The 13,816-nt window shown below is 36.7% G+C and overlaps 1 protein-coding gene across 1 annotated transcript in view; it reads right to left on the reverse strand.

Annotated features, from left to right (window-relative positions):
- chd6 (chromodomain helicase DNA binding protein 6) overlaps positions 1-13,816 on the reverse strand; it is a 34,398-nt gene that overhangs the window by 14,166 nt on the left and 6,416 nt on the right. Inside the window, 17 exon segments of the mRNA XM_043241323.1 lie at positions 47-211; positions 361-419; positions 422-555; positions 1,233-1,443; positions 1,565-1,820; positions 3,155-3,298; positions 4,016-4,192; positions 4,714-4,957; positions 5,467-5,588; positions 5,733-5,867; positions 5,965-6,051; positions 6,261-6,378; positions 7,413-7,471; positions 7,809-7,874; positions 7,981-8,130; positions 8,847-8,991; positions 9,998-10,524. Of these exon segments, the coding sequence (XP_043097258.1) occupies positions 47-211; positions 361-419; positions 422-555; positions 1,233-1,443; positions 1,565-1,820; positions 3,155-3,298; positions 4,016-4,192; positions 4,714-4,957; positions 5,467-5,588; positions 5,733-5,867; positions 5,965-6,051; positions 6,261-6,378; positions 7,413-7,471; positions 7,809-7,874; positions 7,981-8,130; positions 8,847-8,991; positions 9,998-10,524 (2,799 nt within the window).

The raw sequence follows: 13,816 nt of genomic DNA on the forward strand, positions 1-13,816 counted from the left end.
AAAAAAATAAAAAATAAATAAAAAGTAAAATTTATGGATCCCATACCCCGTTGAGACTGCCCTTGCGGTTGATGTCTTGAAGAACAGCCTTGTCCAATCCCAGTTTCAGACTGGCTTTGTCAAACATCTCCCTCTCATATGAATTTCGTGTGATAAGGCGATATACCTTAACCGCTTTGCTCTGACCGATCCGGTGGCAGCGAGCTTGAGCCTGTGGAATTCAAAATGTGTTAAGAGCAAACTCAACAGTTCTTGTTTTTGGAAAAGCTTGCGCTACTAAAATGTATTAGGGGTTGGGAAGTGCTAACGCAAGAAAGAGAGAGTAAGTGATACTGTATGTAAAAGATGCTACGCGTTCACCTGCAAGTCATTCTGCGGGTTCCAGTCGGAGTCAAATATGATACAAGTGTCAGCAGCGTGAGGTTGATGCCCAGACCTCCTGCTCGTGTACAGAGGAGGAACACGAAGCGGTCAGAGTCCACCTTACTGAAGCGATCGATGGCAGCCTGCCGTAGATTTCCTCGAACTCTCCCATCAATACGTTCATATGCATACCTGCATGTATTATACAAATGTCAGATTAAAAGATATTTCCTTTTGGGATCTATATTATTTGTTCATGAAAATGACCAACCCTGCTCTTTCTTTACCAGTTTTCATATTTGTTTTACCGTTTGAGCCATGCATTAAATATTTTTATTAATATATACAAAGGTTGTGTTTTTTTAATTATTATTATCATAAATTATTCTCAGTAAGAATGCATTTACATGATCAACAAAGCAATAAATAAAGAATATATTATATATAGTGAAATATTATTGCAATTTAAAATTATGCTTAATATTTTAATTTATTAAAAAAATGCTATTTCTGTGATGCAATTTAGATTTTTTTTTCCAGTGTCACACGACCTTTCAGAAATCATTTCTTATTTTTATCTGCGTTGAAAAGAGTAATAATAATAATATTAATAATAATAATAATAATAATAATAATAATAATAATTTTGTCAATGGTGATAGTTTTTTCCATATTTTTTTATAAACAGAAAGTAAAAATAAAGCATTAATTTGAAATAAATACAATATAAAATGTCCTTATTGTCACTTTTGATCAATTGCATCTTTGCTGTTCTATTTTCCCATTCACCTACAGTCTCAAAACATCTGAACATTTTTTTTTATAGAAGTATGACTAATGGCACTGTATATAATAAGCAGCTGTCTCACCTCCTCTGAATGAGGTAGTCCTCCAGTATATCCAGGCACCGGACCATCTGGGAAAACACCAGCACTTTATGTCCTCCGGCCAGCAGTTTGGGCAGCAACTTGTCAATAAGCACTAGTTTACCAGCAGCCTGGATCATTGCCTGCAGCTGAAAATCTGCAGCCTCAGAACTGTAGGTTTTCTTGAAGCTCTCTAGGATCTTTTCTTCAGCACCTGACAGAAGGAGCAAGGCAGACAACGTCAGCAATACAAATTAGAGGTGTGGCTACTAAGATGTAGAGAACTGCAAACAAGATATTTCATATTCACACATGATCTAAACACCAGATGTCACCTGTAATGAGGTATGGGTGATTGCAGCACTTGCGAAGCTCCATCATTGTGTTGATGAGGTTGGGCATGTTGTGCTGGTTTGCTCCCTTGGCAAGGAAGGCAAAGTTTTTCTCCAGAATGGCGCGGTAGTATTTCTTCTGAATATTAGTGAGCTCCACCTCAATGATTGTCTCCTCTTTAGGGGCCAGATTCTTCTCCACATCATCCTTCAGTCTCCTCAACATCATGGGCTTCAGAATGGCTTGCAGCTTCTTTACCTGTGCGTATATGGATGTTTATGAGGTTAAAACTGGGCACATAATCAGTTAAAAAAATCTGGCCATGCTGCACGATATAAAGCAGGGTTCCTTAAATCCTACCCTAGAGGTCCAATGCACTGCAGAGTTTAGCTTCAACCCTGATAAAACTCACCTACCTGTGATTTTCTAATGATCCTAAAGACACTGATTAGCATGCTCAGGTGTGTTTGATTATGGTTAGACCTAAACTCTGCAGGACAATGGAACTTGACGTCCAGTTTAGAGGATCACTGACAAAAACGTCTTAAAACCTGGAAATAAAGTAGCATTTTACACTTCTTTCCAAAGTCAAAGGGTTTTTGGAAAAGGGATTTAGATTAGATGCCATGCTTACACTTATTTTGACAGTAAAATGTTGAAAGTGGACTAAGTAACTAACTTTGTAACTAATTCACATTCATTTTTAACTACATGTCTAGTAACTCTCAGAGTAGGCTGTTTGGGTAGGTTTAGGGTTTCTTATAGTCATTATGTTAGAGTATTAGCAGATTGTGTGCTTAACATCTTCTCATGACTGCTAGTTGACCTGTAGTTACTGACTGTTAGTAGAATGTCTAAAGTGGCATCTAAAGCTATCTAAATATAGTGTTGCCAATGCCTAAAATAAAGACTGTGATGCTTTTTTTAAGTTATATACTACAACATGACATAAATCATTTTTTTGTGAGTGTTTTAACGTGTCATGAAAAGATGTGCACTATTAACAAGTGGATAAATGGCACTACAGGAGTTGTCAGAGACATTAAACATCACAATGAAGAGGTGTTCACACCATCACTGGTGTAAAATTGCACTCTTGCGAATTATTTTAACTCAAACTGTCCAACTTGCACTGTAGATTTTATTAAAGAATTAAAAATGTTGAAAGCATAATGGTGGTGATGTTGATATCACATGTGTGTTAAACCTTGTTGATAGCCTAATGCTAGCTTTTTAATTTACAAAGAAAAACCAGTTGTGTTCATTCGTGAAGATTCTATAAATTAAATAATTGAATTAGTCAAACGTTTGTTGGCCACTGAGCTTATATTGAGCTTAAATTATGGAAAAATCCAATGTAAATATTCTACTGGCTTATAGGTAATATCAACTTTCAGGCTAGCATACTAAAATACTTCAACACTGCAGCAGTTTATTTGGTTATTTTGAGTTTATCAGCCTTGGCCACATAGGATTTCAGCAATGATGTTACAATCCTTTAGCTGGCTTGGTTAACTGGAGGTAAAGGTGTGTAGATGTTTATCCAGTGCATAACAAGCTTCCTTTCAAGGCATGTGACTGTTAGCTCTCACCTGCTCCTCCGTCTTCAGGTCTCCGAACTCCTCCAAGAAAGTGGTCTCTGAAGGGAACTGTGAGGGTTCGAGAAAGTTAAGCAGACTGAAGAGTTCCTCGACTGAGTTCTGCAAAGGAGTTCCCGTGAGAAGGACTTTATGTTCCTTGAGACAGAAAACACAGAAACATTAAGTTCAGCCTGCTGATTAACTGAAATGTATTTACATAATACATGTACATAATGCATAGTACCTATTTAAAATACCTATGCCAATTTGAACATCGTCTCATTTTGTCTTACATGTGAGGATATTTCTATACTGTGGACTAATAAAGTTTTTAGGACACTGTAGTCTTGCTTTAAAATAAATGCATTAAATACAAATGATCAAAACTTAGCAGCTTTTATCTACAAACTTATATATAGTGAAAAAGCACAATGTATACGCTTTCTACATGTCATTCAATCCTAAAAAGTGGCTTATATTTTAAACCCCTTTATAACAAAATGCAGCTGTGGACACCTGCGAGAAATTATTTTCTTGAATAAAACAGCACTGCGGCAAATGTAGCACGGTTTGCACACACTAGCCATAGCTGCAGCAATATGTAAAGTGAGAGATGAGATTACTCATTCTGTGTCCAGAGAGGATGTGCGTATGTAAATGCAGTGAAGCAGAACTCGGCAGATAAATGAGATGTGTGCATAAGAGATAGCGCTGTAGTTTAGCTCACAGATGGCTTCACTTCCCCTTTTCTGCATTTAGACCTGACCTCTTTGAATTATTTGCAAAGCAGTTGATATTATAAGTGACACATCACACATACCACGGCAAAAACGTCTGTATGTTTCATGGTCTGCAAATAAGAAGAAAAGTTACCAGGTTCATGAGTTTGAGTCCCTCCAGTAGTTTACAGTTGCGGTTTTTCAGACGATGGGCCTCGTCGATCACCACGCAGCGCCAGTTAATCTTTTTCAGCTCTGGACAGTCGGCCATTATCATTTCAAACGTGGTGATGATCCCATGAAACTTAAACTGACCAGACACCATGTTTCCCTGAAGGAGCAAGACAAAGACTCACTGCATAAACTCTACTAATAAACATAATGTACCTACAGCATCTTCTCACTATGGTAAAATAGGTGTGTAAACTAAGGTTAGATATTTGAAGAAAGGCATTCATATTATTAAAAAAAAAGAATAAGAATGCCTTAGATGTGTATTATGTAGGGGTTAAAAGCAACATGTAGTGAATTCTTGTGTTTGTTAGACTACTGTTTACAAGATTTGGGTTGGCAAAACTTTTCAAAGATTCTGAAAAATGTCTTACCAATTAAAAAAACAAAACAGTAAAATTGTGAAATATTGTTACAATTTAAAAAGCTGATTTCTATTGAAATATATTTTAAAATGTAACTTATTCATGCAATGGAAAGACACAAACAGATAACAATAAAAGGTATAAAAATACAAAAAAGTGCTCATTTTGTTTAGGCTATGTTGGTTAATGTAACTATACTGTGCTTCTGTTCAGCTCACTACTGGCAGCTCAAAATGAACGGCTCTGTTTGACCCACCTGTTCATCTCGGTGGTACATCTCATACTGCAGTATCATTTGCCGACTGATCTGGCTGCCGTGATAGACGATGACGTTCATTTCAGTCCATGTGCGGAACTCTCTCTCCCAGTTGGTGATGGTGGAGAGCGGGGCGATGATTAGAAAAGGTCCTCTTAGACCCATGAGGAAAATCTCATAGAGGAACGTGATGGACTGGATGGTCTTCCCAAGGCCCATCTCATCAGCCAAAATACAGTTTTTCCTACATCAAGATGAACAGGTTCAGATGTTTATTAATCGTGTCAGACTGCAGTTATGGGTATCTTTTGTTATTTATATGAAATTGTGATAATAGACTTTTCATTAGGTAACATTATGGGGTTTGTTTAAATGTTTTACACAATAAAGAAATTAACTTAATTTGCTTTCAGCTAGAGTTGTTAATTATTTTATTGTCATCATTATTTTAAGCAATTTATTATTATTACTATTACCACTAAAATTAACTACACAACGATTTATTAATCAAATAATATATTGATTACTATTCTGTTTAAAAAGTTGTGATTTTTTTAAATATTATATATGCAGACAAATATCCTATAAAATTCAATTCATTACATTGTGTCAGACAAAACAATTTCATTTTATCACTGTAGTAATTGTTATTACCTTTAGTTGAATCTTAAATAGTGACGCTATATCTTAAAGTAAGATCATGATGTTTAGGGACTCATTGGGACCAGTGCTGATATTAAAAGTTGGTTTCACCTGTTGTACCAGTTGAAAAGGAGCCAGTTCATTCCCTCTAACTGGTATTCTCGCAGCTGGTTCCCATTTCTGTATTCTCTGGACTTCTCCAGTTTTTGCCACTGCTCGGGTAGAGGTCTTTCCTGTATTAATATTAAGAGAAGTGTCACTTTTTTTTCTTAGTCTGAGATAAACGCCGAATAAAAGCAACGCAGAATAAAAATATTTTGGACTGTACAATGAAACCCTCAACTGAACCAGGTAATCATTTGCATTCAAGCACTTACCACATGCTTGATTTCTGGAATTTGCTTTAGGTCTTCAAACTCTCTGATTTTCACAGGGTCAACATCTTCCTGAAGCTCCCAGGTACTCTCCTCATATGACAAAGAGCACCATTTCACCAGGTAGTGTGTAACTTCCTGTTAACACGCAGACAAACCAAAAAAATCAAAAGAATGGAAGTAGATATAATGGCTTCTTTCTTTGTTTGAAATGATCTTTGGAAGAGCACCCTACCTCTCCAGTTTCTGTATCTGTGGTGATAGCAATCTCTAAAACCCGATCAACCTCTATATAATCTGGATTAAACAGGTCTTCATCCGGCTGAGAAGAAACACAGAAACACATCTCAACCAGATTTAAATCAAATAATACATATGTATACAGTATATAAAAGCTTAAAAGGAGAGTTATTTTAAGCAAAACTCCAAAATTCTTGAATTTTCCACATGCATCTTAGGCTACTAATGCATGTTCTGGATATAACTTAAAATGAGCCACAAACAAATTGCAGCATGTTTTGGCAGACGCACCTCTGTGAAAATGTGCTTCATTTGCGCCTGCTTGTTTCTGAAGCGCTTGATTTTTTGGCTAATGCGTGGGTCCTTCTCCAGTTCCTCCAAGGTCGCCCATTTACAGTGCAGATAGGAGCTGGCAATGAGAAAAGCCTTTCATAGCTAACAATGGGCGATAACAACACTGTGTGCTTTACCTTTAGCATGCATGCGTTTGATTTCAAACTGAATTTTGTTTACAATGTGTCCTTGTTTCTTCATCTATGGTAAACTTGTCAAGAATATGTTTAAGTCACATTTCAACTCAAAATCAAAAAGAAAGAAATAATTACATTGTGCAAAAAAAAGAAAAAAAAATGAAGCTTTTTATGATTATTAGCAAACAATTTTATGTTTGGAGTATTAATGAAAATTTAGTAATGAAAACGAAGAGTGTATTTGCCATAACAGAATTTTTTGCTGATTTTTAAAAAATTTAATCCTGTGTTTTATTATTATCTTGTTTTCATTGTGGTTTTTTTTTGTTAGTTAGCTGTATTTTTTAGTAAGTTAATCAAAAAAAAAACCCAAATGCAGTTAGATTGAGAATAACGGGAATGCACAACGAAAAATCTTGATTTTTAAATCTTTATCTTATCTTTTTTACAAATCTTCAAATACTATTAATAACATTTGTAAAGTATACACACACACACCAGCAAATTGATTCAAAAATCCAAAACAAAAGTATTTTTAAAATAAATATTAATAATAATCAGAGATAGAAATAAACTTAGTTAAGATGAAGACAACAGGAAATAAAAATAATGAATGATCCTAAAAAGCACATTTTTAAATGTCTTTAAGCAATATATATTTGTTCTTTTGGATTTTGGGGTTAAATGTGACCGGGAACTTGTTCCTTATTTTGCAGCACTGTAATTTCCAGAATTACACCAGAAAAAGATCTTGCTGTAAATCACACCGTTGTTGATTCAGCAAATTATTCCATGAGGCAGGGTGTATTACCACTCTAGCAGATGGATAATTTAATGCATAAATGATTTTAAGTAATGCATTACACAATAAATATGAGTTATGCGTTTGCTCTGACAGTTTGACAAGCTGAGTGTTTGAGAGTTTGAGAGCAAAAAAAGGTAACAGCAGTTTGAGTCGCGTAAGTACACTTACAAATTTCTGTACTTGACGTAAAACTCCTCCATCTCGTCTGGTGGTTCGTCAGGGGATATCTACATAAAAACCATTTCATTTAAATCAGATATACCTTGCATCCCAGTATATAGAGCAGTATGTGATACAGTAAAGCATTCAGATGTATTCAGTATTCTGGTCTTTTTGTGTCATGGTGTAAATCAAGAATTCAATCAAATATTCAAGGTTTAAGAATCAATAACTAAAGAGCACATACTGAGCAACCATTATTCTAAATACTGAATCAATATATAGTCTACCGGAAATTTCAAATCCACATGAGATATTATTGTTTAATTTGATATAAATCGCTAAATTATCATGGACCTAAGTAACCAATAATGTATGTGTGTTACATGGATCTGACACAGTTACCTCTTTCTTGACCGTTCGCACTGCAAGTATTTTCTCAATGATATTAGCCTCATCTTCAGGGGGTTCCTGGGGAGAGAGAAGGTGGGAATTATTCCAGTGTGTGTTTGCTCCGCCTCTCCAGAAGTAGGGCAGGTCTGTGGTGTGGCATAATGGCAGATGTTGCCACGGTTACCTCAGCCTGCCAGGCGAGGGTAGAGGAAGACATGGCGGCAATCCGGCCCGCGCCCAACACAGCGATGGTCTCCCCGTCATCATCCACGACCTTGAAATCAAGATCTTCGTTATACTTCCGCCGCTTCACTTGACGCCCTGATCGCCTCTTCTGCACAGAGAAAGATTTATGAATAAGTTAATCGCAACATAAACATCCATTATGCACTAAAGGAAAATATGCTTAAAACTAAAAGAATATTATTTAGACTTGTTTATTTACTTATGTATATCCAAAGATTACTGATATAATTGCCAGATTCATAATTGCTTTAAAATTTACACTTATTTACACATTTGTTTATTTGAAAGATTTTTAATACATTTTTATGCAATACATTTTTATGCAAAACATTTTAAAACGGTGAGAATATTTACATTCCTTCAGATTTCAAGGTTTTTTTTGTTTTTGTTTTTTTTAAAAAGACAAAGTGAATTTGTAAATACATACAAAATTTGTCAATTATTTTAAATGCTGATATAAATGTGTCAGTTTCTAAGGTTCACGTTGAACCATTTTAAATCATTAAACATTAAGTAAATGCAGTCAAGACTAAACAAAAAAAGCAGGACAATGACTTTAAAATTAAACATACGTTCAAAAGATATCATCCAAAAGGACAAAAAAACTATAGCAATTGATAAGTGATATGGAAGCTATATTGTGCATTCCTAGTTTCTGTGGTAATCGTTAACATGGCACTGTTAACTTCTATAACACAGGGAAATACTTCCAGAAAAATTCAGAACTTCAAACCTAAACTCTGAACACAAACTTTGGACTTTAGGATTGGGTGTTTGGATGCATATGTTTTGAGGAGAACTCACAGTGTTATCCATAGGGTCGATGCTTTCCTCTCCGGTGGCGAGCGTGCTGAGAGAGGTTGTGTCATCGCTCTCCACCATCTCAAGTACAGCATCACTTTTCCTCTTTCCCTTCTTCTTCTTTTCCGGAGGCATGGCACCCTGCTCTCTGCATAACAGCGACAAAAAGCTCTTAAAACCCATCTTACCTTCTGTTTCGCACAGGATGACAGATTTTAGCAGAAACCACCCAAGGACTTCTTTAAAATGACAAATATCTGGCCACAGAATGGTACAAAAGACCGACATCTGCTGAGCAGATGTTTACTGATTAAGTTGTCAACTAGGACAAAAGTTTTTCTGGAGTGCAACACTTTTAAAACTTTTTAAATTGCATTACAAAGCTGTAATTTTGGCAAAAAAAAAAAAAAAACAAGTAGGGAGAGGGAAACCCAAAGCAGGTAAGGAAGTTTAAAAGGGAATGAGAAGATGATTGGCATAAAAATAATTTCTAAGGCCATTTTTAAGTGCCATCATTGTGCCAATGGATTCACTAATGCAACCCTGGAGAAAATAACACATGAGTACCTTTTAAATGCATGTATAAAATTAGAGAAGGACAATATATTTCACAACATATTCATGCACATTACTACAACTTTTCATTCGAATTCAGCTGATGGAGATTTACCGCTAATCAAAGAACCGACTTTACTGACAAGATGCACATGAATATATTTAATTTTTGACCTTGGTTTCAAATTGCCCATCCTATATAAAATGTATCTTTCACTTTTTGTGATTGAGCTAAAATACTCTTGGAAAAACATGCAAAACCGTCTGCTTTGTATAGTTTAACATTTTGACCTTGATTTCAAATATCTCTTAGTAAATGACCTAAACATTTACCTTGCTATAAAGAACATATTCAGTAGTATTCCACACAATCCCATGCATCATCAAAATTTGGTGTTAAAAAACCTCACCAAATCAAGACATGATTGTTTTCAGTGTTAATAATCTGAAATGTTTCCTGAGCAGCGAATCAGCATATTAGAATGATTTCTAAAGGGGTCATGTGAGAATGAAGACTAGAGTAATGATGCTGAAAACGTACTAAACAGCTATATTATTTTCATAATATTTCATAATATTACGTCATTTTTTTTACTCACTTTGGCTTCCTCCCTCTTTTGGAGGGTGGATGTGTTGCAGTGTTCTTGGCCTGTGTTTTCACTTTTACATCTTGACCTTTCTTGACCTTTTTGACCTCTTTTTGGGCTTTTGGCTCCCTCTTCTTATGATCCTTTTGTTCCTTCGCCACCTTTGCCTTTCTCACAAGAAGCTCCTTCCCTTCCTTTTGCTCCCTTCTCTTTGGTTTAGCGTTGCTCTCTTCATCTTTGTGCCACTCTGTCTCTTTCTTGTCTTTTTTCCTTCGTTTCTTCTTCACCCTGGCCCCGCCCCCTCCATCATCCTCCTCGCTGTTGATTGATAAAGGGCGGAGACTGTGACTGCTGGCAGCAGACCCCGCCTCCCGTAACCCAGAGTGCTTTGGGTGAGCCATGCAGTGATTGGGCGGCCCTCCGATGATCCGTAACTGTTCTTTGCCCAAGTGGCCGATGGGAAATGTTTGTGCGTTTTGGTCAGAGGCATTCGAGGCAGCAGCGGATGGAGTGTGCTTTAGTACATGGGTGGCAGACATCTGGAAGACAAAATAAAAGACTCAGTTTCATAGACAGGATTTAGCCTAAACCAGGATTAGGACATTTAAGCAGTTTTTACAAACATGCCTTCAAAAAAGCATTACTGGAGTGCATATTAAGACAAAACAAAGGCAATTACATGTTTTAAGATCAGTAAGTGCAAGTTTCTTTTAGTTAAAACAGTTCAGATACATTAAGTCTAGGACTAGGCTGGGGTTAAGGCTTTTCATCTGGTCTTTCAATTCATAGTTAAACCCAAAATCACTGGAAAACCATTCAACTTTATAAAACAGACTTTCTCAGTATAAACTGCATAGAGAAGCTAATCTAGCTCAGATTTGAGCAGTTAAAACCATCATGGGTTTCCAGTTTGCTGGGTATCAAAACAAAATGTTTTGGGCACTTTCATGCTGGTTTAACCATGTTTAAACTTACATACACGCATACACACACACACACACACATATATATATACACACATATACATATATACACACATATACACATACACACACAGACATACACACTAAACTATGCTTAAAATGTATAAAGATCCGAGTCCACTTTCAATTCCAAGGCCAAGGACAGTATAAATGCAACATTAACTCGGTTCTTTTTCACTCAGTTCACTTTTTAATCCATTTATAGCTATTTTAAAACAGCACTCAAGCTTTAAACCGCCCTAAGCAAGGCAATGCATGTAATACAGGCAATTTTAAGGCTCAAAGTGAATACGCTTTGATAATGTACTCAATCCCTGTTCATTCTCACTTCATCTGAAACCCTATTAACATGTGACCAATCATAAATAAGACATGGAAAAATCTCTTCACCCTAGTAAAACCATAAGATGCTCAAGCAATGAGACATGCTCACCTCCTTCTAAAGTAAAACACATGCGTGAAGTAAACAGAAAGAATACACCGCTTCATGCAAGCTTTGTGTTTCTGGTACACATTTAGCTTTGTACCTCTTATTCCGCAAAGCACGTTTATTTTTAACTGCACCTAGCGTTGCAGTACACATGTGGAACAGCGCGCGCATGTGCAGGCAGACACACACACACACACACACACACGCGCACGCTCCCCGACAGAGCATGCGACTGCAGGCAGGTATGGGGATAATGTCAATGAATCACATGCTTTCCAAAGCAAGCGGGCTGGAATCAGGGCCGTTGTCATGGCAACAGGCTCGGGACCAAGCTGTGGGAAGCGGGAACGTAAACACGCAGTCTCCGTGGTAACCCTTTCCTTTCTGAGGTCTAAAAAGCATCAACCTCATTGTTCCTGAAGGTAATACTAAAGGCAGCAGCTTGGTTAACGCTACTTTTTGTACTTTACTGTATAAAGATAGAAAGAGAGTATAAGACAACTTCCTGCAACTGCTCTTTTCACTTTTGCCCTTACATTGACCTTTTTTTCGAACGCTTTCTCTATGCATCACGACCTTATGCATGCAAACCCATACGTACAAGTGCATGGAAGCGTGCATACATTCTCTCACATAAGCATGCGCAAACACTGCAGACTATTCCCGTGACGTGCTGCAGTATGCATGCTTGCCAGGCAAATCTGCCAACCGCAAGCGCACACACATACACACTTTGCAATCAAATTCCCTATGAATCAATACCAACTCCCAACTCCCAACCGCGACAGCTGCAGTTCAGTCAATGCCAGCTCCGAACGCGAACACACCTTGCTCAAACGTGCTTTATAAAACATGCACACACATCGCTCCCGCTAACAAGCATCCACCTCTCCATCAAACGCTCGACAACGGTCATGCTAACTGCTATAACAAAAAGCATAATAATAACAACATAAGAATTAACAGTTTTGGTCTTTCAACTGCAAGCCTCCCTAAATAAAGCCCTTATAGCTTTGCTCGTGGTTTTAAACAAAACCTGAAAATGAACTGCATACTTGGATGGTCACAGGCAGATGCGTAGGACACAGTCTATTCAATGAAAACAAAAGGATGTGTTGTTGAGTTCAAAACACCTAGACAGAGAAGAACAGAAGGCAGGGGTCTCAAGAAAAGTTGGACTATTTTTAACCTGACATGTCATCTACAACATGTGGTGCTCATGCCAGGATGCTCAGAAAAACAGCAAAAGACACAACACAACGGCCATCTGCATGTGTCTTTAAGAACATTTAAAAGATAAGAGTTACAGTGTAAAGCAAAGCCTAATCACAACACATTAACCTAAGGTAAAGTGAGGGCAAAAAAGATAGAATGAATCACTTTGTTGTATTCACAAGAAGGCAGTAACACAAAAAGTGATAAAAAAAATACAAAGTTTCAAACATTATCTAGAGGAGTGCTGGCAAGAACAAGGAGCGAAATAAGAAACAGTGAAGGCAGTGAGATGTGTTTTGTTTTTGTTTTTTTAGATAAAAGTGGTAACATCAAGAGGATTCAGGTGCAACCTGGGATGCTTTTAAACTAAAATAGGACACTTAACTGCTTTTCCTAACTATCTGCTCCAACAAATATATTTACCCCGTTATTGTAACGCAATCATTTTTGCGCTTAAAAGAATTCTCAAATGCTTGCAAAAGACTGCATTCACTTGATCGAAAATATATTAAAAACTGTGAAATATTATTACTGTTGAAATGAAGCATTTTCTATTAAATACATGTTAAAATGTAATTTATCCCTGTGATGCAATGTTAAATTTTCAGCATTCTTACTCCAGGCTCAAGACACATTTATTATCCATGTTAAAAAGAGCTGTGATTATTGTTTTCAGGGAAACCATGATAGGATTTTAATTTCCAACAGACCCAAACTCTGAACGGTTGTACACGTACATTAATAAAATAGATTCACTAGAATAGTTTTATTCATTAAAAAGACAAAAAAACAAAAACACAATGTGTGTGTCTCTGTACGGACGCCTTTAGGTCAAAGAATCGGGAGAAACATGAATTTAATGATAGTGTGCACTGTATATTTTGAGTGTCTCTCTTTTTTTAATGTTTACCTTAATAAGAGAGATGGGAAACATTTTTCTTCAAGAATAATGACATCAGACAGAACTATCACGCTCAAATGTAAAGCCTCCTTTGACTTGTTAATCGCTTTATAAACCTGCAGTGATTTCAAATTGTTCAATATCAAATAGTAGTTTAAGCTGGTGTGAATCCCTGCTGGCTCCTTAGAAAGGCCTGACAATGAAGCTCTCGGGGCGCTTAGGAAGTGCCCTTTGAATCACTGGCCTCACAGTACGGGACAGAAAAACTAAATTGGGCTAGTTTGATTTTGACACCACCATCA

Source organism: Puntigrus tetrazona, chromosome 6 (genome assembly GCF_018831695.1).
Source record: "Puntigrus tetrazona isolate hp1 chromosome 6, ASM1883169v1, whole genome shotgun sequence".
Taxonomy (NCBI): domain Eukaryota; kingdom Metazoa; phylum Chordata; class Actinopteri; order Cypriniformes; family Cyprinidae; genus Puntigrus; species Puntigrus tetrazona.